This window comes from Watersipora subatra, chromosome 4, assembly GCF_963576615.1.
Source record: "Watersipora subatra chromosome 4, tzWatSuba1.1, whole genome shotgun sequence".
Classification (NCBI taxonomy): Eukaryota; Metazoa; Bryozoa; class Gymnolaemata; order Cheilostomatida; family Watersiporidae; genus Watersipora; species Watersipora subatra.
In genome coordinates this window covers 36,346,536-36,369,256 of record NC_088711.1, presented here as the reverse complement: position 1 = coordinate 36,369,256, position 22,721 = coordinate 36,346,536, and the positions used below count along the sequence as shown (strand labels likewise).

At 36.0% G+C, this 22,721-nt stretch overlaps 2 protein-coding genes across 6 annotated transcripts in view; one reads left to right on the top strand and one right to left on the bottom strand.

Annotated features, from left to right (window-relative positions):
* Nucleotides 1-10,479, top strand: part of LOC137392872 (heat shock 70 kDa protein 12A-like) — a 31,062-nt gene extending 20,583 nt beyond the window's left edge. The window contains exons 6-14 of one of the 2 annotated variants that reach the window (XM_068079215.1): nucleotides 2,176-2,266; nucleotides 2,595-2,816; nucleotides 3,781-3,988; nucleotides 4,334-4,366; nucleotides 5,363-5,488; nucleotides 6,323-6,525; nucleotides 7,486-7,654; nucleotides 8,950-9,078; nucleotides 9,469-10,479. In XM_068079215.1, coding sequence (XP_067935316.1) covers nucleotides 2,176-2,266; nucleotides 2,595-2,816; nucleotides 3,781-3,988; nucleotides 4,334-4,366; nucleotides 5,363-5,488; nucleotides 6,323-6,525; nucleotides 7,486-7,654; nucleotides 8,950-9,078; nucleotides 9,469-9,950 — 1,663 coding nt within the window. In that variant the 3' untranslated portion in view covers nucleotides 9,951-10,479. The remainder of the gene's footprint in view (nucleotides 1-2,175; nucleotides 2,267-2,594; nucleotides 2,817-3,780; nucleotides 3,989-4,333; nucleotides 4,367-5,362; nucleotides 5,489-6,322; nucleotides 6,526-7,485; nucleotides 7,655-8,949; nucleotides 9,079-9,468) is intronic. The other variant, XM_068079216.1, reaches the window with a different exon arrangement.
* Nucleotides 10,480-12,650: 2,171 nt separating this feature from the next.
* The window catches only part of LOC137393177 (galactose-1-phosphate uridylyltransferase-like), a 31,354-nt gene continuing 21,283 nt past the window's right edge, over nucleotides 12,651-22,721 (bottom strand). For 3 of the 4 annotated variants that reach the window (XM_068079614.1, XM_068079613.1, XM_068079615.1), the window contains 5 exons: nucleotides 20,107-20,229; nucleotides 16,713-16,845; nucleotides 15,989-16,072; nucleotides 14,838-14,983; nucleotides 12,651-13,333 (listed from right to left, as the gene is read on the bottom strand). In XM_068079614.1, the coding sequence (XP_067935715.1) occupies nucleotides 13,274-13,333; nucleotides 14,838-14,983; nucleotides 15,989-16,072; nucleotides 16,713-16,845; nucleotides 20,107-20,229 (546 nt within the window). In that variant the 3' untranslated portion in view covers nucleotides 12,651-13,273. The remainder of the gene's footprint in view (nucleotides 13,334-14,837; nucleotides 14,984-15,988; nucleotides 16,073-16,712; nucleotides 16,846-20,106; nucleotides 20,230-22,721) is intronic. The other variant, XM_068079616.1, reaches the window with a different exon arrangement.

Sequence of the window (22,721 nt, the reverse complement as noted above, 5' to 3'; positions counted from 1 at the left end):
GCATATTCTTTATTAGGCTAACAAGCAAGCAATAAACCTACCGTATATTTATTGCTAGATATGCAGGACAAGAAGGCATAATATTTCTAGAGAGAAATCATACATATTTCTACTCTGTTAGATAACTTATCAGCAGGCCTTTTAGATTAGAGAATCACACAGGAAACAGTAGGAATAACTGCTGTAAAGGTACATATCCAAACTATAGTAAATGCTCGTAGCTATGTACTTTATCCGGAAATTGTGAGAAGAGTTTTTTCAACATTTAAAAGTGAGTTTGAACAGTAAATGTGACATAAAAAACACCAATAATGGTTTTCTCTCAACTCGTTTGACCATAGCATCTATTAAAATCTAATAGGCGCCTTAACAGGTGTGTTTTGGCATTGTACTTTATACATCTTATCCGTGTTTGTCTCTTCTGAACAGTCTTTCTACAAAGTGTGATACGATGGTTTTATCTAAACATTGCAACAACAATGCGCTGTAATATGAGCCAAGTCTCACTCACATCCATACCTTACTGCTCATTGGTAGCTTGCTTTCTAGGTCAAGGTATGAAAATAAGTTTGAGGCACGGAGAACAGTTTCAAATAATGCTGATATTTTCGACTTTCATTTACAATATATAGTGCAGTAAGATCTCTCTGATATCCTAGCTTTTAGTCCAAACGAACAAAAATGCTACATCCCGGTTAAAATGTTAGAAAGGGCTATTTATCAAATACATAGAAAATTCACGGAAAAGGAGGTAACAATTTTATGTTCTATATTTACTGTAATATGATTATTTTGATGCAATTTTCACAGAATACGATGTTGAAAACTATTTTTCATTTTAAAATATTTTTTTACTTTTTTTTATAGATATAGCAAAATTAACCCAATTTTAGGACAATTATAGTATATTAGAGACTTGATAATACAAAAAAAACAAGTGTCCTTCTTCATAATTCTATTGTATGAAAGGTTAGTGAGAGAGCTGAATTCTCAGGTGTTAGCGTGAAAAGGTCATTTAATCATATAGCTAATTACCTTTGTTACAGATCAGCTACACTTATCTCTTGTATTGCTTTTGATACTGCTTAACAGAACACAAGCATTCTGTGGAGGATGTTTTGTTTGTCATTTTAGTCTGCTGATGTATAAGTGGTACGTAGATACTGACATGACATTGTAAACAACAGTAGGTAGGTCAAGTCCCAGGGAAACCAAACAATACAAAGAAATTCAATGTTATTTTGTAGAAATGAGGAAAGTCATACACAGCTGAGTTGTCAACTCAGCTGTGTATGACTTTCTATCTATATTTATGAATCTCAAAGTTTTTTTGTGATTCGGTTTGTCTAGCTATAGCTATTAAAATCTTGGAAAGAACAACCCGTATCACAGAATATTTGATCTTGGAATCTCCCGTTCCCCAGACAATATGCTAAACCATTGAGCTGCGTGCGATTGGTGGATTCATTTGGCGATATATGTAGTTATGTGGGTGAAAATACGCATATGTTGTGGCGCAATGTCATTTTATGCTAGCTCTCATGCAACTACATTACCTGTCACGGTTTATAAGCTGATTTTTAATACCGGTGCAACGCCGCCCATTCCGCTAGTGAGATATATCAGTTGTTGTTTCTGAGGATTTGTGTTATCAATGTGCTGACAGTATGTTTAATAGCCTCTCTCACACTTCTGCCACTATTCCCAAATAGAGATGCAAACCAAAGGGCAAGGAGAGGTTATAAGATTTAGATGCCAGCTTTTAGATCAACTGGTTTACTTTATAGTGCTCTAACTATTGCATTTTATACTATTCAAGTAAAGTACTATTTGTTTAAAATACTTAAATCTATATATCCTGTTTTCAATGGTGCTGTATTATTATTAGCTTTTATTATCATCACATCCATAATAATCCATCATTATAGTTATATATTATTATATACTGGTACATGTATATATTATATTGTTAGTTATTATAGTTGCTGCTTTTTTCAAAACTTATTGTTACTACTACTATTACTGTTACTATCATTCGTAAAAAGTAATATTATTTTAGTTATTCTAATGTCACTTTGATAATAACTATTGTTATTGTTACAAGGGATTTACTTGTTGCATATTATTAATTGCAGCCTGTTTGTATGCGAGTAGTTCATCTTTCTCATCTTGCAGTGCCAGAGATTTCTACCATGACCTAGACTCAGCTGAGGCAAGGAAATGGCTCTACTTTGATAAGTTTAAAATGACGTTGCATTACCACGCAGTAAGTATATTTACATATGTATATATAGTGATACTAGGTGCTAAGGCTAACTGCACATAACCCGCAACTTCGTCCAAAGTTAAGTTTATCTGCATCCATTCTCCTCCTTCCTTAATCATGTAGTAGTAACAAATCAATATTTGCAGCTATTGATACTGGTGTGTCTATTAAGTATTACACTATGTAGGTATATAGCTTTTAATCACTTCGTTTCAATTCATTGCATCAAATTTCTTTCAACACGTGGTCTGCCATTACATGTCACATTTTATGGCAAAACAGGTGTGATTGGACGACAAATCCTCAATATGTTTTATGAACTTTGTAGAGCCTCAATCATAATACTATGATCACTGCTGCCAATGGTGAAAAATTTTCTGCCAAGAAAGTCTTTTCACATTCTCTAAGATTTTTTCGCAATCACGCCCTAAATGAGCTCAGCGACCAATCAGGACTGAAAATACTGGCTGATGATGTTAAATGGGTGCTGACTGTGCCTGCTATTTGGAAGCAACCTGCCAAGCAGTTCATGAGGGAGGCATCATATGAGGTATGCCTATACGATTTGAGTCGCTTAGAGTAGGTTCATGATAGGGGCCTCACAAAGAGTCTGCTCATGATAATTTTGGGAAAAGATTAATTTCATCAAAGACCTTGTATTATTGAAACTCTGTGAGCGATATCAGACGGGAGAGGTGTTAGATTGGATTGGTATCAGATGGGAAAGGTATCAGATTGAATGGGTATCAGACGGGAGAGGTATCAGATTGGATGGGTATCAGATGGGAGAGATATCAGACGAAATGGGTATCAGACGGGAAAGGTATCAAATTGAATGGTTATCAGACGAGATGGGTACCAGTTGGGTGAGGTATCAAATTGAATGGGTATCAGGCGAGACAGGTATTTGATGAAAGAAGTGTCTGATGCAAGAGGTGTTAATCCTCACGAAATAGCTGGGTGTAAAAATCTATTTGTTTTGTCAATTAGTTTCAAGTTACATTGTTGTTAGCATAGTTCTTTTAGCAGGAGTTGTCAACATTGCACTGCTGGCTATTATAAAACAGATTTAGTCAACGGTTCGACATAATTTTCCTACTTTTTACCATTTTCAACCATCATTTTGCAGCCAATTAGGTTCTGTCAGACTACTGTCTGTCTTGGACCAGTTACTTTTTTTTCATGAAAAAATAATCAACAATAATTTGAAATCCCTGCAGCAACTAAAAGAAATGATACAAAATTATGTAAATTCGTTCAAAGATATTATGCTGACTTGAACTATTTCAGCGGTCAATTTTACAGACAAATCTGGACAAATCATATCTGTCTAGATTTAGCAGACAAATCTAGAAAATTCATCGTACACGGAAACTCAACAACATGTAGACAGTGTTGATGAATGACCCATTTTGTTATTCTTTAGTTGTTTTTATGAGATTCATTATAACATAATTCATTAAATGTATCATGCTGATTTGGAAGAGAAAGTTTACATAAAACTTATAACACAGGCAGGCCTCGCCTCTCCTGATCATCCTGATCAGCTAGTTATATCTCTGGAGCCAGAGGCAGCGTCGATCTACTGCCGTAGGTTGCGGATGAGTCAGCTGGTTCCTGACTGCCCACCGGCTATGCAGCCGCTAACTTTAGAGAGAAACAGAAAGTTGAGAGATGTGCCAGAGATAGTGGAAGACAGTATCGGAGATCACCTGGAGACAGGTAGTGCCTCAAGTCGGGCATCATTGTTCGAAACTTGTTGATATGCTCTGTAATTATGTTCCAGATTTTTTTCTATTAGTTGCCAGTCTGTGTGTAATTTTCTTTGGCTGCTTGTATTGTCTTTTTGTTTTCTTGTTCTGCTTTAAATTTATCCGAGCCTCAACATGTCTTCTGCCACTCCATTCTTCTGATTTATTATCTTTTTTTGGTGGGTAATGTTGGTCAGTCGTCCGGTAACAACTGAAGGCATTATAACATAAATTGTATTATTGACAACGTAGCTGTTTATATATAAATTCTTCAAATGATGGCCATGACCTTGTACGTATCTTGCTTGCTTTTTAGCTCCTTCTGATGTTGTTGAGGACCTCGTACAAGGTTTGCTATTACACGTTAAATATGAGAATAGATTATTCATCTAGACAAACGGAGTGAAGCTATCAAATAGTCATTCCGTGTATCCAGTTGCTCTAAATTTACTAATCCTTCGTTTTAATTTTCTCCTTCACTCTCAAGTTAGAGTCGCACCACTGACCATCACATATCCAACCAGTTTTAGATCGGAGTCATGTTGTCATGAGGATATGTGTGATATTAAGATAAAAATTCAGGTTTTCTTGTTATCTCATTTTTTTCTCAGCAGTTTTATTCTGTATTTAAAGCCATAGTTTTCATCAGTTTTGTCTGCCATCCCTCAATCACAGCTGCTATTAAAAACAATTTACACTTGCATGTTCTGACTCGGTGCATTGTTACTGGGTTGTAAAATGTACAGACTTGTATGAGCTCTGCATGCAATGCATAGTCTTTATATCCAAATATGTTCGGCTTCTAGTCAATATGTAAAAAATTCACCTTGCATTCTATGGTAAATTTACAACTTTTGTAGTTGCTGCTCTTGCATGTTCCCTGTTAGTCTCTCTCTCTCAGCATGCTTGCATGATTTCTTCTTTGTGGTAAGTAAAGGCTATTCTATTGCGTTCAATGAGGCCTACCGTATAAGCTTTACCTTGTGTTAGACAGACTGTTTCCAACCAATCTATACTCTATCAGTATGTAGTCATTTTTAAGCTCAAATTTCAGACTTCTAACACACTGATCTGAAAACAATTGATGCTTTGATTGGCATATTCTGGTACACAACATTATGGGTAGACAACTTTAGAGTCATGCTTCTTAAATTGAGTAATTTTGTTAGGTATGACTATTTTATCTTTACCAGTTTCATTGTTGTACGACTCTATACTTCCACAGCTTTATTTGTGTATAACTCTATTGTGACGGTTATATAACATTGCTGTTCAATAATTAGGCAGTTCATCCTACTTACACTTGTTATACTATGGTTACAACTGCAACCTTGTCTTGTTACAGGTTCTAGCTATATGGTTGTTGACTGCGGTGGAGGCACTGTCGACATAACAGTACATGAACTGGCAGGAGCCGGAGGAAGACTTAGAGAGCTGTACAGAGCTTCAGGGGGACCACATGGCTCCATTGGTAAGTTGCTCCACTGTTCCTATAGCACACAATCGGCAAATTCACTAGCTGTGGGATTGGAAACATTTTTGGTTTTCCTTAGGAGTTAGTTGGTGCAATGTTCTTCCTGATCATTTGACATATTTTAATAATGCCAAAAACCTTTCATTAAATGTAAATTTATCTTATCTGTTTGCCGGCTTGTTGTAAAGCCATTGGCAACACAACTGGGTTATAATGCTTGTAAAGCACCTTTTAGATCATAAATATTGGGAAACAAACTCAGTTTAAAACAGAAATAAAATGCTTTGAAAGCTTTCCTATCAAAGATAAACAAACTAGCATGTCTTTCCTATATGTAGATGTGCTCTAACATTGTCTATTATAAAATGAAGTGATTATTTAACTTACGCTAACTAAAACATGTGCTTCCTTCTGCTTATCACATGATATGTTGTCTTTGGAATTATCTACTCTCTCTCTATCTGAAGGAACAACTTACCCTGATTTTCCGTTTGTAAATTGCTATTCTCTCCTATGATCTTATAATAACCGACTAATAAATCAAGTGCTTCGAAAAGCTCTCACATTAATTTGAAATCTTTTTTTTGCCAGCAGCATCTCTGTTAAATACTTGTCTGGTTTCACTTCATTTATGACATATTGTAATATAAAATATTAATTATATTTAATTGTTGCAAAAGTGACCTCTGGAATCTTTCAAGTCAGCGTAACATCTTTGAATGAAATTAAATCATTTTTGTGTTATTTCTTTTTGTTGCTGCAGCGATTTCAAAGCAAAACTTACAGATCCGGGGTATTGCTGTAGAAAGTTCAGGTCTTTGAATGTTGCAGGAGTGGACAATGACTTTGAACAGCTCCTCTCAGACATATTTAGTGCAGAATTTATGGAGACATTCAAGAGCAAACGGCCAGCTGGCTTTGTTGATTTGATGATAGCCTTTGAGTCAAGGAAGCGTTCTGCTAGCCCTTACAAGGATATGCCTCTCAATGTGTCACTCCCATTCTCCTTTATTGACTACTATAAAAAAGTCAAGGTAGATATAAGATTCATATGCTGACAGCAGGCTAATCTGGTTCAATACAAGTGTTTAGTGCACTTTTTCTCGAGTATCGAAGTGGGAAGACTAGAAATATATAAAAATAAAATTCATATTTCTAAACTTTAATAACTTTTCCCATTTGATTTCCTTATTTAGCATTCTACAAGATTTACTTTCAGATGATATTGAAATGTGCATGAGTCGAATGTGTTAATCCTTTATCATTGATAACTTAATAAACTAGAAATAAACTTCCGGTGAGATGATATGGGATGTGTGCATACGTGCATGTTAGTCTTTCATCGTTAATACATTGATAAACTACAAAACAAACTGCTAGGTGATACTTAGTAATCTATGTTTAACATATTAAAAACAAGTTTTCGAATGTTCACCTGGAAGGTGATTTATGTTATTTATGGTAAATCTATGAGCTAAGGTTTTAGTGCTTGTCCAATCACCAACAGCTTAACAAACACATTCACGCATAGCTTGCTGAGTTCCTTGTTTTAATCGAAAAGAATAATTATCTGAAAAGTACCTGTCATACTTTTTAGATAATTATTCAAGGTGATTAAGAAGGGTGTCCATGAGTTTTTACGCTATCACTTAAGAAATACTTGCAGTTACTATCTCATATTTTTTGACTTATCCATCATGGTTATAGTATAAATTTATTGTGATATCCCTGTGTCTTTATACATGTGCTAATTTCATTACGTCTTCGTGGATATTCTAATGCTGCATGTAATCTTGGTATGCCTTAATACATGCACAACATATCTCTTATTGTTTGTCTATAATATCTCAGCAAAGGAAATAATACATTGACGAGATATTAGGCTGTATGAAGGATTTTAGGACAACTGTTTGCGGTAATTTTACCAGGTCATTTGTCTAGATACTGTGTGAAGTTATCTCACACAAGATAAGACGATTCTTGTTGGTACTCAGGGTAAGACAGTTGAATGGGCAATAAGAAAATATGGAGACTCAGAGATTAGATGGTCAGCTCAAGGTATGCTCAGGTTGACACAGGAAGCCATGAGAAAGCTGTTTATGCCAACAATTCTTAAGATTAAAGAAGCTGTAGGTGCAGTCATGGTGGCCAACAGCGGATCAGGTGAGAGAGATATCTTCTCAAATCGTAAGCTTGGTGGATTAGCTTTTATTTTTAACTTTATGGATCAGGTTACAGTCAGCATAGTTGTGCCTTGAAAGGTGTTCTATTTCTAGAAGATTTTTAAAAACACGTTATAGATTCATATAGGTTATTCGTATAGCCTCTCAAAATCAGTGCTATAAATACTTCATGTTCACTTTGTGCATGGAATAGTACAGGAAGGGAAACTATCAGCTTCAGCTCATCACCTTAAATAGAAGGGACGTTTGTGCAGAGTAGTGGTATAATCACCACCTGGGAGTTGTCATAGCATTGTCATTAAAATTCAGTCACCGGGTGACGTTATTGCTTTGTTTAAGAGGGCGTTTAACTAAAATATGTTTGTCAATTTGCCAGTTTATTGATTTGCCAGTTTGTCGATTTGCATCGATTGTATCGAGAGCAAAGGAAAATATTTCACATGTCTAAAATAAAGTTCACCAAAAATACATCTTTACTATTTGTAATAACAGCGGTGTCTGTTTGACCATTCGTCTATCCATCGCCAGGGTTCGAGTTTAGGGTAAAGGATATTTTTCGATGAGACTACAACTCGTGACAATCAGCTTAGTATATCGACACTACCAGCGGCACTAATTGATCACCTTTAAGTATTTCGGAATAAGGTGATAGCACAGCTAGTACCGGGTAACATGAGTGATGGGTTACAGCTCTATGCGTTCTTTCCAGAAACTGTAACTGCTGTGTAAATATAACACGCAGCTGTTGATTCTATACTCGTGTAGCGTGTAACTCAAACTTTCATTAGCCTTGCACTCCCTTGCTTATTTTAAGAGTCGTGCGATTAGTTGAGTAACATGAATCTTCGACTTTTTAATGCGCAATTAGAATTACGTATATGTAAAATGTGTACAGGATTCTTGTACAAAATTTATCAAGGTTTAGTAATATTTGTAGTTTGTTATCGAGTCTATGTGGCTGCGTTTCTCTAAGTAAATTACCACATGGGGTGTGTCTCTTTTAGTCAAGCTACTGTCTGCTTAACCCCACTTTCAAACGCAGTCAGTTCAAGAGAAACTAAGCTTACTGCTACAAATAAAATGCTTGCTGGTGGCAGTAAAACTACCAGACTGCAAATAACCTCTTGCAGAATTCTCCTTAATCTTGTATTGAGCACTGCGTAGCTGTTAAGTCATAAAAAAATGTTATTTAACTCTATTGATATAAAACGTTGCATGTCTGTGATGTGTATTTATTTTTTGACAGTTAGAGTTTTGTCTGGTTGCTAATTTTAGATATCCGATATCTATTTTTGGTTGGAGGATTTGCAGAATCGCCTCTGTTGCAAATGGAGGTTAGAAAAGAATTTGATAAAATGCTCAGAGTGATAATTCCTCAAGATGTTGGATTAAGCATTTTGAAAGGTTGGTTTTTGCATTATTATTGTTTTTCAAAAAGAATTTTGTTTATATTTGTCGTAGCTAATTGTATTTTTGTCTCCTTCGCGTGCTGATTAACTGGAATACTATACTTTCTGTTGGACTACTTTTCAAGCCTGGGTTGATCAACAAATCAAATCAAATTGGCCTAGTGTTGTTTTATTTACAAACGTAAGTTGACGTCTCTACTCTCAAAGAGTCTAGGGTTTTTCCATTTCGTTGATCGATAATTTTTGGTATCATAAATTGACTTATAAGCATTGTCAAAGTATGTGTTGTCAATTATATCATCTATTGTTATGCTATTCTTGTCCGCATATATTTTAGAAACCTCGCTTTAAAAAGCTATACTAAAACCACCTATTTCTTTCACAGGTGCGGTGCTTTTTGGCCATGACCCGACAATAATACATGTTCGCATTAGTCGAATGACATATGGTGTTGGAGTGTTAAACAGATTTGTAAAAGGCAAACATCCAAAGCACAAGTGCATAAAGAGAGATGGCATCGAGTGGTGCACAGATGTATTTGACAAGTTTGTGTTCACCGACCAGCCAGTTACGCTCGGTGACACTGTAACCAGGAGTTATACACCCGCTAAGATGGGACAAAAGTTTAGCATCATCAATGTATATTCAGCAGAGAAAACTGACGTTATGTTCATAACCGATGTGGGGGTCAAAAAGTGTGGCACACTCCAGTTAGATCTGACTGAGTTGTCACAAAAACCACCTGTTCGAAAGCGCCGCGAAATACAGGCCAGAATGGAGTTTGGTGACACTGAGATTAAGGTGGCAGCCATTGATACAGCTACTGGAACCAGTGTAAAAGCTAATATTGATTTCTTGAGCAACTGAGACTGCAAGATACTGGCTACTGACTGCTGAAAGTTTAAACTATCATGAATGTTTGCTGAATTTATTTTAAGCTGGAGTTGAGGTTGTATACCAGGAGTTGTCATAACATAAAGCTACAACTATAATTATTCTGTGATAAACCATATTTCGCTGTTTATATATGTCTTTAACCTAAATTAAGTAATTCATATCTTTGAAAGGGTATATTCAGTATGCCCATTATTTTACATATTCTACTAAAATAGTATATTTCTCTAACTTGATGCTGAGGTGTGAGCCTGAACTATGGTTGTCCATCTATTATGAAGATACATAATTTATGCTCTAAAAGTAAATAGCTAAGGCAAGCTTTTTTCACATTTGATGGCAACCTTTTGGCCTCAGCTTTGATTATTTGGAAGTGTGATCAATCGATAGAATGTTTTAACTTTTTACATACATTATATTAAGGCCTGACAAGTAATATTCTTGCTTCTTATACCATATAAAATGTTTATTATCTGGCATGGATAAATAATAAATATTTAAAATGCCTTTTAATATGCTTTCAGTTTTCGACATTCTTATGAAAAAGAAACAAGTATTGTTATAACATGAACGGCAGGCAATGTGTCTATTTTATGAAACATCTTCAAATTTAATAAGCAAATCAATTCATTGAGGTTTCTTTTAGTGAGCTGGAGGAACAGTATTGAAAAAAAATTTTGCAATGCCTCATTGAATCCACTCACACTAATCAATTTACTGGTTCATTGATCCTCTTTGATTTATTTACTCGGATAATTTTCTCATGAAAAGAAAGTAACTGGTCCAGACAGCAGTCTTGACAACCTAATCGGCTTCAAAATGATGGTTGAAAATGTTAAAAAGGTAGAAAATTACATGTATGTCGAACCATTGACTAAATCTGTTTTATAATAGCCAGCGGTGCAATGTTGACAATTCCTGCCGAAAGAACTGCTTGCTAACAACAATGCGACTTGAAATTTATTGACAAAACAAAAAGATTTTTACACCTAGCTGTTTCAAGAGGATTAACACCTCTTGCATCAGACACTTCTTTCATCAAATACCTCTCTCGTCTGATACCCATTCAATCTGTTACCTCTCTCGTCTGATACCCATCTCGTCTGATACCCATTCAATCTGATACCTCTCTCGTCTGATACCCATTCAATCTGTTACCTCTCTCGTCTGATACCCATCTCGTCTGATACCCATTCAATCTGATACCTCTCTCGTCTGATACCCATTCAATTTGTTACCTCTCTCGTCTGATACCCATCTCGTCTGATACCCATTCAATTTGTTACCTCTCTCGTCTGATACCCATCTCGTCTGATACCCATTCAATCTGTTACCTCTCTCGTCTGATACCCATCTCGTCTGATACCCATTCAATTTGTTACCTCTCTCGTCTGATACCCATCTCGTCTGATACCCATTCAATCTGTTACCTCTCTCGTCTGTTACCCATCTCGTCTGATACCCATTCAATCAAATAGATTTTTACACCCAGCTGTTTTGTTTGGCTTCAGTTAGTGTTATTCTAACATAAGAAAGGGCCATTCCTTAAATTGCAGAAATACTTAAAGTTGCTGTTTTTTAGTAAAGCTAAGTAGCTTTTTGCAAGTAAGTTAAAGCGACTCTTTGATACCATCCTAGTTTCTTTGCACAACGATTGTCATAGGTAATGAATCTTCAATTAGTTGTCTGCTAAATTTATCCACGACAATAATTAACTAAGGCAAATTGTCCATCTATAAAGGGTATTCCTTGTTGAAAAGGTCTACCAAAACCTCAGCGCTGACAAAACAATCAACTGTGTGATGAAAGTAGGAAGGTTGGCTCTATACGAAATCAGACATGAACGACTGTGGAGTGAGCTAGCACTCTGTTCAACTGCATTAGGTCAGTTCATTTTATTTTCCTAGCATGTTTTTTCCAACTATAAATTTTTTTACACCAAGTAACTCAAAAACTCATTTGGTAACCTAACAAAAATTATTGTAGGTACAGTCTTTGGTCTGATCATCACACTGCTAATCTGTTGTACGATTGGGCTAGTATCGATAGCGTTGAGAGAAGTAACAGACATCGTCACACAAACAGAGTTAGCCGACTCGTTTATCACCTGGATACAAGCGCCACTAACAGTAATACTTGGATATTTATACTTGGCAGCATAAGTAAGCATTACAAAAGCATATCCATGGTCTGTGTCAGGCTAGCTAAAGTTATCTTCTCTGAATATAGTTCTACAAGCAGCGCAGAAGACTTGAATGACTTGCCAACTACAGCCTTGATAGTATATTTGAAGCAGATATGTGATGGCGTTTCTCAATTACTGGAACCTCTGACTGACCTGGCAATAATATTTACCATTTTTTTATTAACAAAATGCATTTTCAGTTATTCAAGAATATTATTGCAGAGTAATTGTATTGCTGTTTACTTCTTCTTTGTTCTGCTGCCAGTTGTCTGCCTATGCTTAACAAAGAAGACACTGGTGCATATAAGACAAGAGACAGCGCCTGTACAACATCGAGTAGAGACGAGTTATTTCCATAGAATATACAGTCTTCTACCAGACATCCTCTGGGCAATTCAATACTCCATATGCCAACTTTCCCATGCTATTTAATTTTATCAAGCAAGGTTCAAGTAAATTAAATACAATATATATATTTATGATGATGATTTATGGGTGATATGCAAACATTTGAAATTCTTGATAAATAGTGCAGTGCAGATAAATTTACAAACAGGATGGTCACACAGACCTATTAATGAAGCACTGAGTAGAACAAACAAGAATATATTAAACACAGTGTAAGGTTCGAAAAAGAACTCGAGCAGAGTTTAATAATTCTCGATGAGAAGGCTAAGTGTAACTGATGCATACAAGAAATTGCAATAAATAAACTGATTTAGTAGCTTGGAAACAACACAAATCAAAACAACATGTTTATAAAAAACACGAGATTGAACTTGTTAAAATTTCAAGTTATGCTTGTCTAAAAACGAAAGTCAGAAAATAGGAGTGTTAAAGTGTATACAACACGTTGAAGAGGCAGGACTGGAGGCCTGATACAGGCTGGTTGGGTGTAAATGCTGCCACGCTCTGTGATCAAGCAGTTGGCTATAAAGCTGGCACCAACATGACTATGACTCGAGCAGGTTATTCAGAAGTTAGATGACATGGGAGCAAGTATTTTCAAGGTAGGATTTCAACCAAGGGTAAATGGTAGAATGAAACTCATCAGGAATCACTCATCAGTAATCGCTCATCAGGAAATGATTCAATCTTGGAGTTTACCAGACTAAAGACTTTTATTCGATGAGTAATGCACATCGGACTGAGCTCGGAGACGCTCGGCAGCCTGTAAGAAACCAACTAATCAATCTGCAACCTTCTCTGGTGTGATTAAGTATAGAGAATACACATTTGCTCTGGTGTGATACAATATAGAGAATACACACCGCTCTGGTGTGATACAACATAGAGAATGCACACCTGCTCTGGTGTGATACAATATAGAAAGTGCACATCTGCTCTGGAGTGATACAATATAGAGAATGCAAACCCGCTCTGGTGTGATACAGTATAGAGAATGCAAACCCGCTCTGGTGTGATACAGTATAGAGAATACACACCGCTCTGGTGTGATACAGTGTAGAGAATACACACTGCTCTGGTCGAATACAGTATAGAGAATACACACTGCTCTGGTGTGATACAGTATAGAGAATACACACTGCTCTGGTGTGATACAGTGTAGAGAATACACACTGCTCTGGTGTGATACAGTATAGAGAATACACACTGCTCTGGTGTGATACAATATAGAGAATACACACTGCTCTGGTGCGATACAGTATAGAAAATACACACCTGCTCTGGTGTGACACAGTGTAGAGAATACACACTGCTCTGGTGTGATACAGTATAGAGAATACACACTGCTCTGGTGCGATACAGTATAGAAAATACACACCTGCTCTGGTGTGATACAGTGTAGAGAATACACACTGCTCTGGTGTGATACAGTATAGAAAATACACACCTGCTCTGGTGTGATACAGTATAGAGAATACACATTGCTCTGGTGTGATACAGTATAGAGAATACACACTGCTCTGGTGCGATACAGTATAGAGAATACACACCTGCTCTGGTGTGATACAGTATAGAGAATACACACTGCTCTGGTGTGATACAGTATAGAGAATACACATTGCTCTGGTGTGATACAGTATAGAGAATACACACTGCTCTGGTGTGATACAGTATAGAGAATACACACTGCTCTGGTGTGATACAGTATAGAGAATACACATTGCTCTGGTGTGATACAGTATAGAGAATACACACTGCTCTGGTGCGATACAGTATAGAGAATACACACCTGCTCTGGTGTGATACAGTATAGAGAATACACACTGCTCTGGTGTGATACAGTATAGAGAATACACATTGCTCTGGTGTGATACAGTATAGAGAATACACACTGCTCTGGTGTGATACAGTATAGAGAATACACACTGCTCTGGTGTGATACAGTATAGAGAATACACATTGCTCTGGTGTGATACAGTATAGAGAATACACACTGCTCTGGTGCGATACAGTATAGAGAATACACACCTGCTCTGGTGTGATACAGTATAGAGAATACACACTGCTCTGGTGTGATACAGTATAGAGAATACACATTGCTCTGGTGTGATACAGTATAGAGAATACACACTGCTCTGGTGTGATACAGTATAGAGAATACACACTGCTCTGGTGTGATACAGTATAGAGAATACACATTGCTCTGGTGTGATACAGTATAGAGAATACACACTGCTCTGGTGCGATACAGTATAGAGAATACACACCTGCTCTGGTGTAAGATCTCTCTGCATATTGGCCATGAGCTCATAGCCTACCATAAACTTGCGTACAGTGGCAGAGCGTAACAAGGGTGGGCTATAGATGGCATGCAACTGCCAATGAGAATTGTCTTCATTGTTATTAGGAGCACCTAAACACAATAAACAAAGTCATGAGCCGTGTTAATAATTTGAAAATTTTATGATTAAGCTAAGCTGACTGATACCTTTCAAATTTATTAGAGAACTTATGGTAAGGACTGGAATCGTGTCCTCCTTGATAGAAACATAGTCCATTAAGTTTCCTTGGTATAATAGCAAACTAGACAGTGTAATGAGACTAAGGCACTAAATGAGCATTAGATGATGCTGCCTTAACGGGTTACTCATGTCAAATTGTAAAAGATTTTATCAGAAAGTATAAATATTTTTTGTGTCATTTGAGATTTTGTTTGTCATTTTAGGTGGTCTGACGGCCAGGATGTTTTAAGGATGAAATCGACAAATCTTGATTCCAGTTAAAATGACCAGAAGAAAAAACGCGTTCAAACCTTCCCAAAAATAATATCAATAGCAGTGTACATTGTTTATACGTAATAAATATATGATCTCATTAGCATCGGGTACTCATGTTTTACACAGCATTTAGGAAAAACAATGGGACAAATTTTACCCAACCTACCTTTAAATCATTTAGCAATTTATAACAATGTACCTGAGGCTATATTTGAAGTTTCATTCCAACAATCATAATAATGGATCCATTGTGACCAGCGTGCTGTTAAGTGAGACACGAGAGCACTGCTATGACTTCTGGTGTAAAAATCTTTTTTAACAATCCACAATACGCGAATATCCATTGAAACATTTATCGCAAGGTAAGTCAATGTGCGCACAACTCCAAACCCACAACATCCGCACAATGAAAACATAGTTTAAGATGTCGGCTTATGCCAACTTATACTCAGGTAGAAAAATCTTTGCTCAAAATATTAAACACAAGAATAATGAACGACCGCCCCATGGACACCATAAGAAGATCAATGATAGCTCTGAGAACAGAAGTAGCTTGAATATGATAAAACTTCTATATTAAGAGGTTATCTTATTAATATGAGAAAACTAACAGCCTAAAATATAGTTAGAAATAGACTTACCATGCCAACCCATAGAGTAAGGAAAGAAAGTCTCAAATAAATTGTCGTATTTAGTTAGTAACTTTTGCATTATATCCGTTAGACCTGCAACCACAATAATATGTTAACTTAGGAGAGTCTATTAAGAGGTAGTACACTGGTTTATAAGTCAAGATGGTGGGAGGAATTGAGGTCACAAGCAAAACTTGATAAAATCATTAGAAAAATTTATGGTCTTATAGAAATAATCTATGGTTTTATGGAAATACTCCATGTTCTTATGGAAATACTCTCTGGTTTTATAGAAATACTCTATGGTTTTATAGAAATACTGTATGGTTCTATAGAACTACTCTATGGTTTTATTTGAACTCTGGACTCGAACGAGCAGCAAGTATAAAGGGTTGGTTATAAAGCGATTACCACCAAGAAATGTGATTGAAAACGAGGCAGAGCCAATAAGGAGAGCAGTATGATATATTCAGTAGAATGATGTGAGTTGCTCTGGCAAGGACTAAGATGTTAGATGTGTTCACAACGTTGCGACAAAAAATTCAGTTTAGGTTTGCAGATCTGTAAAGTCTTACAAACAACACAGGAGTGATTTACCAGCTGAAAACCTTCCTGGCTTAATTTGTGATATAAGATTGAGCCTTGTATAACCCTTCTACTAAAACATTGTTTTAGTGAAGGACAGAGGCTACGACAGAGGATTGAGATGAAGATCGACAAGCTGCTAGCTTACTTTCTCGTTGACTGTTGTCTAAATCGTTTAGTCTGAGTGTGTGTTTGAGGGGGATAAGCATTGTCTCATACGGCCAGACTGCCCAGAAGGGAACAAGACACACCCAGTCGTCATTGAGAGCCACAACTCGTACCTGAAAAAGCCAAATCAAATGTCTGTTGGAGTTACAAACACTTGGACTGACTCAATGATGCCTGAACCAGTAACAACACACTGAGCTGTAATCCTACGACCAAACACGAGCGGAGCGATTGTTTGGGAGCTTTATGATAAATGCATATGTGCACACAACTCACGAAAATTATTCATCAACGAGCGTCGCAACCGAAATCTCATCAACAAATTTAATCATTTTTCAATGGAGTCGTTTAAGTATAATAACGATACAAAACACATATAAACCTATCTAAATATGTTAACAAGTCTTTGAAATTTGTAGACAATATCCTAAACCTTACTCATCTGATCGGATTATACATAAATACAGTCAAACATGGATAACTCGTCCACGGATAGCTCGAACACATGGTTAATTCGAACATTTCCTTTGGTCCGTTCCCACGTAATGATAAATTGCTATAGATAACTCGAACTCAACACTGTTAATTCGAACTGTTTTTTTGCCCAACAGCTACCGAAACGGTTGTTTCGCTTTAGAAAATCACTTTATTCAAAGCCATAGAGGTGAACTTCATCTTTTCGTAATTCATAAGCGTCGTTATTACCACCACCGGCAAAATATTTTTGTCAACGACTTTTCTAAAAGTTTGGTGAAATTTGATTTATACTGCGATACGATGAATAGCACGGGCTAGCCGGGTCACGCGCGCAAGAATTTTCGCCACGCACATACAAAACAAAAATCGCATGTTGTTTTGTATGTGCGTGGCGAAAATCCTTGAGTGCGGGACTCGGCTAGCCCGTGATGAATAGTTTTCCGACGTTGATTCCGTGTTGAATCAACGTCGGAATGTTGAATGTTTAAAACGTCTTAAAAAATGTTGTTATTAAACGTATACGTTGTCTGAGCTACAAAAAACTATTCATCGTTTGACCTAAACACAGAATACGTGTGTACATTCAATAAGTATCTATTAAAAAAGCGTGAGTGATATAGAATGTACCGTGAAACCTCGTAAAACTTCTAATTGAACTGCCTCGGAGTGTCGCTCTTAACGAATCCCAGGTAAAGTAAGGTAATCTGCATAAACTTCAAGAAAAAACGGCAAAATTGATCGTGGGTAAAACCCCAAAAGAAAAAAATGTCTTTTCTTTTGAGCATTTCAACAACGATCAAGTTTTGCCAATGTCAATCTGAAAAACGTCCTGGCAATAACATCACCTCAAACAACAAACTAATCTCAAGTGATAGAAAAATCTCTATACTTTTTCATGAAAACGTTTTAAACTTTACATTAGAAGCATTTAATTTGAAACAAGCCATTTGTGCTTTTGATTTATATTATAGTTTGTATATGTACATGTATCTACTAATAAATAAGTAAATATATGGACTTGTGACAGTGCTCTGATAACTTGAATGCTCTGATAATTCGAACACTTTTGCTCGGTCCCTTGAAGTTCGAGTTATCCATGTTTGACTGTAGATTAATTTGGCCTAAAATCGCTATTAAAACTTTGACAAGCCTTTTTTAACCAAAATTAAGACCGATCAACGAAACGTCGACAGGGCCGTGAGACAGAGTAGAACCATTAAGTCGTGCGCATTTCACGAAAAAAAAACATGCACATTTCACCAGTCTATGGCATTGTCGAATTGCCCAAGGTTTCTGTAACTAACGTAGAAGTACTGAAAGTAATCATTTCTTTTTTGATGATTTTAAAGTAAGTGAAATTTTAGACACTTATAATGAGTACTTTGGTATTCCAACTGATGTCCAAAGCAGTGAAAGTAAAGGAAATGACGACGATATTTTTCTAACGATTCTTATAAGATTATTACGATGTTCAATTATAAGAATAATTATTCGATTTTATAAGATTTAATTATAAGAATAGTCATTTGAATTTACAAGATCGAAGTATATACATGTAGTGACCGATGTTGAGCAATATGTTACTGTTATTATTTTTCCTAAATAATTTTAGAATTTAGAATTAATCTAGGATTTCTAAAAATCTAGATAAATATCACAACTTCTTGATATTGGTTGCTATGACCGTACGACGTTTTGAAATGTAAACAAAATTGTGCATTGGTTTTCTATTATTACTGTATTACTATATTAATAATATTGGTTATTCTAATAATATCAGTGCATTTTACTTCTAATATTGCATTTCTCCTATTGCAGGGGAAGATATAAACATATAATCTTTTCCTTTCATTATTGCTGTTTGTTGTACATAATAACACCCAGTACATTACAGCTACCATTGCAGCTACCATTGCAGTTATCCTATTGCACTGCAGTGCTATTTGACTGCTAATATTGCATTTCTCAACCAGAAGTACCCTTTCTTTTTTCCAATATCACTTTGGTCGTGGGCTGTATGACGGGAATTTCTAGTATATCACTACGACTGTGAAGCAATCCCTCGGAGATCGACTATGATGTCTGCAGAGACTGCAGAAGCTGTGCGCGTTTTTAAGAGCCATGTAGCACAAACAATGGCTGCCATATATAGTTACTAGCCCCCTGACATTCTAGTGGTCTATGAAAGGTTGTTAGAGATGCTGATAAGGCACAAAATATCAGCACACTTATTTGGAACTACTGGAAGGCAGTCAATTAGTGTAGGTGTTAGAGTATTGTGCTAGAGATAAGCCGAACATCATGAGTTCAAATCCCACAGAATACTATCTTTTTCTTACCTCCAACCGTGTTTTCGGACAGACAGACACAGCTCTTATTATAGTAAAGACTAGTTAATATGTTGTCGCCAATAATATGTTGTCGCCAACTATATGTTGTGTTCTCACTGTAATGTTCTTTATTTCAGCACTGAGTTTACAATGAATTGGTAAGAGACATTCCAAGTATATATATATGTATAGAGAGCTGTTATAGCAAAAGTATTATTCTTGAATTATACATTAAGCAAGTAAAAGTAATCTGTAACTATTCCATAAATAACCAGCTATGTATAATACTATTATATAATACTATAATGACATAGCCAACTTCATTCGCACTGTAAATCACTGGTTGTCTATTGTAATGTCCCAACACTAGTAATATATTAGTGAACAGCATTTACTAGTATACAGCAATAACATATTATAATACACCGTAGTATATAGCATGCATACATGCTGAGCTATACTCATGCAAAGGTACAGGCAAACTTTTAAAGCGGCTTATCTAGCAGTCCTTCAAGAAGATGAGTTGGGTAGACAGATTCTGCCAGAAAGAATATTTACTGCTCCTACCTTTTTTTCGATTTCCTTCCGGGCATATTCCAATAGTAGATTCTTTTTGTACGTTTTCTGGTACTCATTGAGTTTATTGTCCTTGACCTCTGCCAGAGCTGGCAGATACGAGGAAGACCAAATCTGTAACAAAACCTCCAAACATTAAACAAATCCTGTCGATAGCAAGGAGCTACAGTAAACAGTGAACCTATGAGTGGTTTCACAGTAGCGAAACTATCAGTAGTAATGTCGTACTGGAGCCATGAGTGGTCTCACAGTAGTGGCGCTATAAATGGTCTCACAGTAAGGGAGAAATGAGTGGTAATACAATACTGGAGCAATGAGTGGTAATACAATACTGGAGCTATGAATGGTAAAACAATACTTGAGCTATGAGTAGTAATACAATACTAGAGCTATGAGTGGTAAAACAATACTTGAGCTATGAGTAGTAATACAATACTAGAGCTATGAGTGGTAACACAATACTAGAGCTATGAGTGGTAATACAATACTTGAGCTATGAGTAGTAATACAATACTAGAGCTATGAGTGGTAATACAATACTAGAGCTATGAGTGGTAAAACAATACTTGAGCTATGAGTAGTAATACAATACTAGAGCTATGAGTGGTAATACAATACTAGAGCTATGAGTAGTAATACAATACTAGAGCTATGAGTGGTAATACAATACTAGAGCTATGAGTGGTAAAACAATACTTGAGCTATGAGTAGTAATACAATACTAGAGCTATGAGTGGTAATACAATACTAGAGCTATGAGTGGTAAAACAATACTTGAGCTATGAGTAGTAATACAATACTAGAGCTATGAGTGGTAATACAATACTAGAGCTATGAGTAGTAATACAATACTAGAGCTATGAGTGGTAATACAATACTAGAGCTATGAGTGGTAATACAATACTGAAGCAAAGTTGGGCCCAATGTGTTCGAAATATTGGAAAGTTGCGAACCTTATCTATATATATATTTCTCAAAGTATGTCCGTGTGTCGTATGTCGGTCTGCATTCCAGCTATAGCTATTATTAGAATAGCCTAGCTGAGCAACAATGCTGACACAATGTCATTGCCTACCAGCATTTGAAGCCTAGCAGCTTACTGCAATTTTCCATTGGCAATGTGCCAGGCTAATAGCTTGAAAGCTACAGTTGTTTGACAAAGTTTTAAAACCTTTACAGTAGTTTTCATATTTCTCTTAATTTATTTCAACTACACAAAACACTTCTCTCATGATATGTAGTTTGAAAGTTAAAATGGTAAATGTTGTTATATGTTAAATACATATCAATTTTCTGTCTAGACTTTTTTATTACCCGGACAACGCCGGGTAGCACAGCTAGTACATACATATATTGCCAATGACCACACTCTCCTTTGGAAGAGTATATCATTGGAATGCCTCACTGTATATTGTTGAAATACCTCCCTTCATTGCTATGCAATGTGTATACTATAAAACACAGAAAAATTTGTTGTCAATCTCAAGACCACAGAGCTAAATTAAGCATTTAATGAGTTTTCTGATAAGTTCATGAGGGTCAAAGGAAGGTCGATTAAAATTTAAAATTAAAATTTCAGGTTTGCGTTAATTTCAAGCTCCCTTAAAATATCAATTGAAGGCTAACCGACATGTATATAAATTAGCATGGTAACATGTGATGTAGCTGTATGAATCTATAGGCAGCTAATCAAAACAGAAAGCGTGAAGTTTAATATAAATAGCAGGCTATAAAATTCATACACGTGGGTGTAACTAAAACTAATGTTAAAAAATTGATAAAAATTAACATGAGTAGATTTTAGTTAAAACTTCAGTACATTCATTTTGCATTCTTTTGTATATTAAGGACAAAGTCCAATGATAAATGAAACATCAGTTAAAATCACAGGTTTAGCTAGCCATACCTCAGGCATTCGCTCACTGTCATACCGACTCATATCTGAGTTACCATAAAACCTCTATTTGAGTACCACCTCTATTTGAATGCCACCTCTAATGAAACGCCACTATAGGAAAAAGGTTGAAAAATACAGTGGACACCCTTTAATTGAACGATGCCTCTATTTAAATGCCACTTTGAAATTCTTTAGACTTTTATCAACCCATAATAGAAAGTTATCAGTAGAAAAGTGTCCGCAAAATCGTACTAATAATGACTTGGTTACTTCAATAACAATTGTCTTTTGTTGTTGCCGTAGTGGTTGCCATGGTTTTAGTGACCGTGTACCTGAGAAGATCAATCATTACAATCATAACTACACTCTGATTCAAAGTCACTAAGGTCTAAATCTGATACATTGTCGTTCATCCATAAAGTGGTTTACAATCTTACCTGAAGACTTTAGAGCGTTTTAATGAACGATGAGACAACTCTGCAGAAACACTGTACGATGTAATAGCAGCAATGGTTAAGGTGTATCAAAGTCTGTTTTCTAACTTCAAAGCTTTACGGTTTTTCTTAAAATTTGGAAAGCGACACAATTAAAATAATTCATAAGTTTGTCCTGCTAAATTATATTTGTACTCAAAGAAGCTCCTTGTTAAACTCGGTCGGATATTTCGACGTAAATATAAAACGATTTAGCAAAAATGTTGAGACCGACG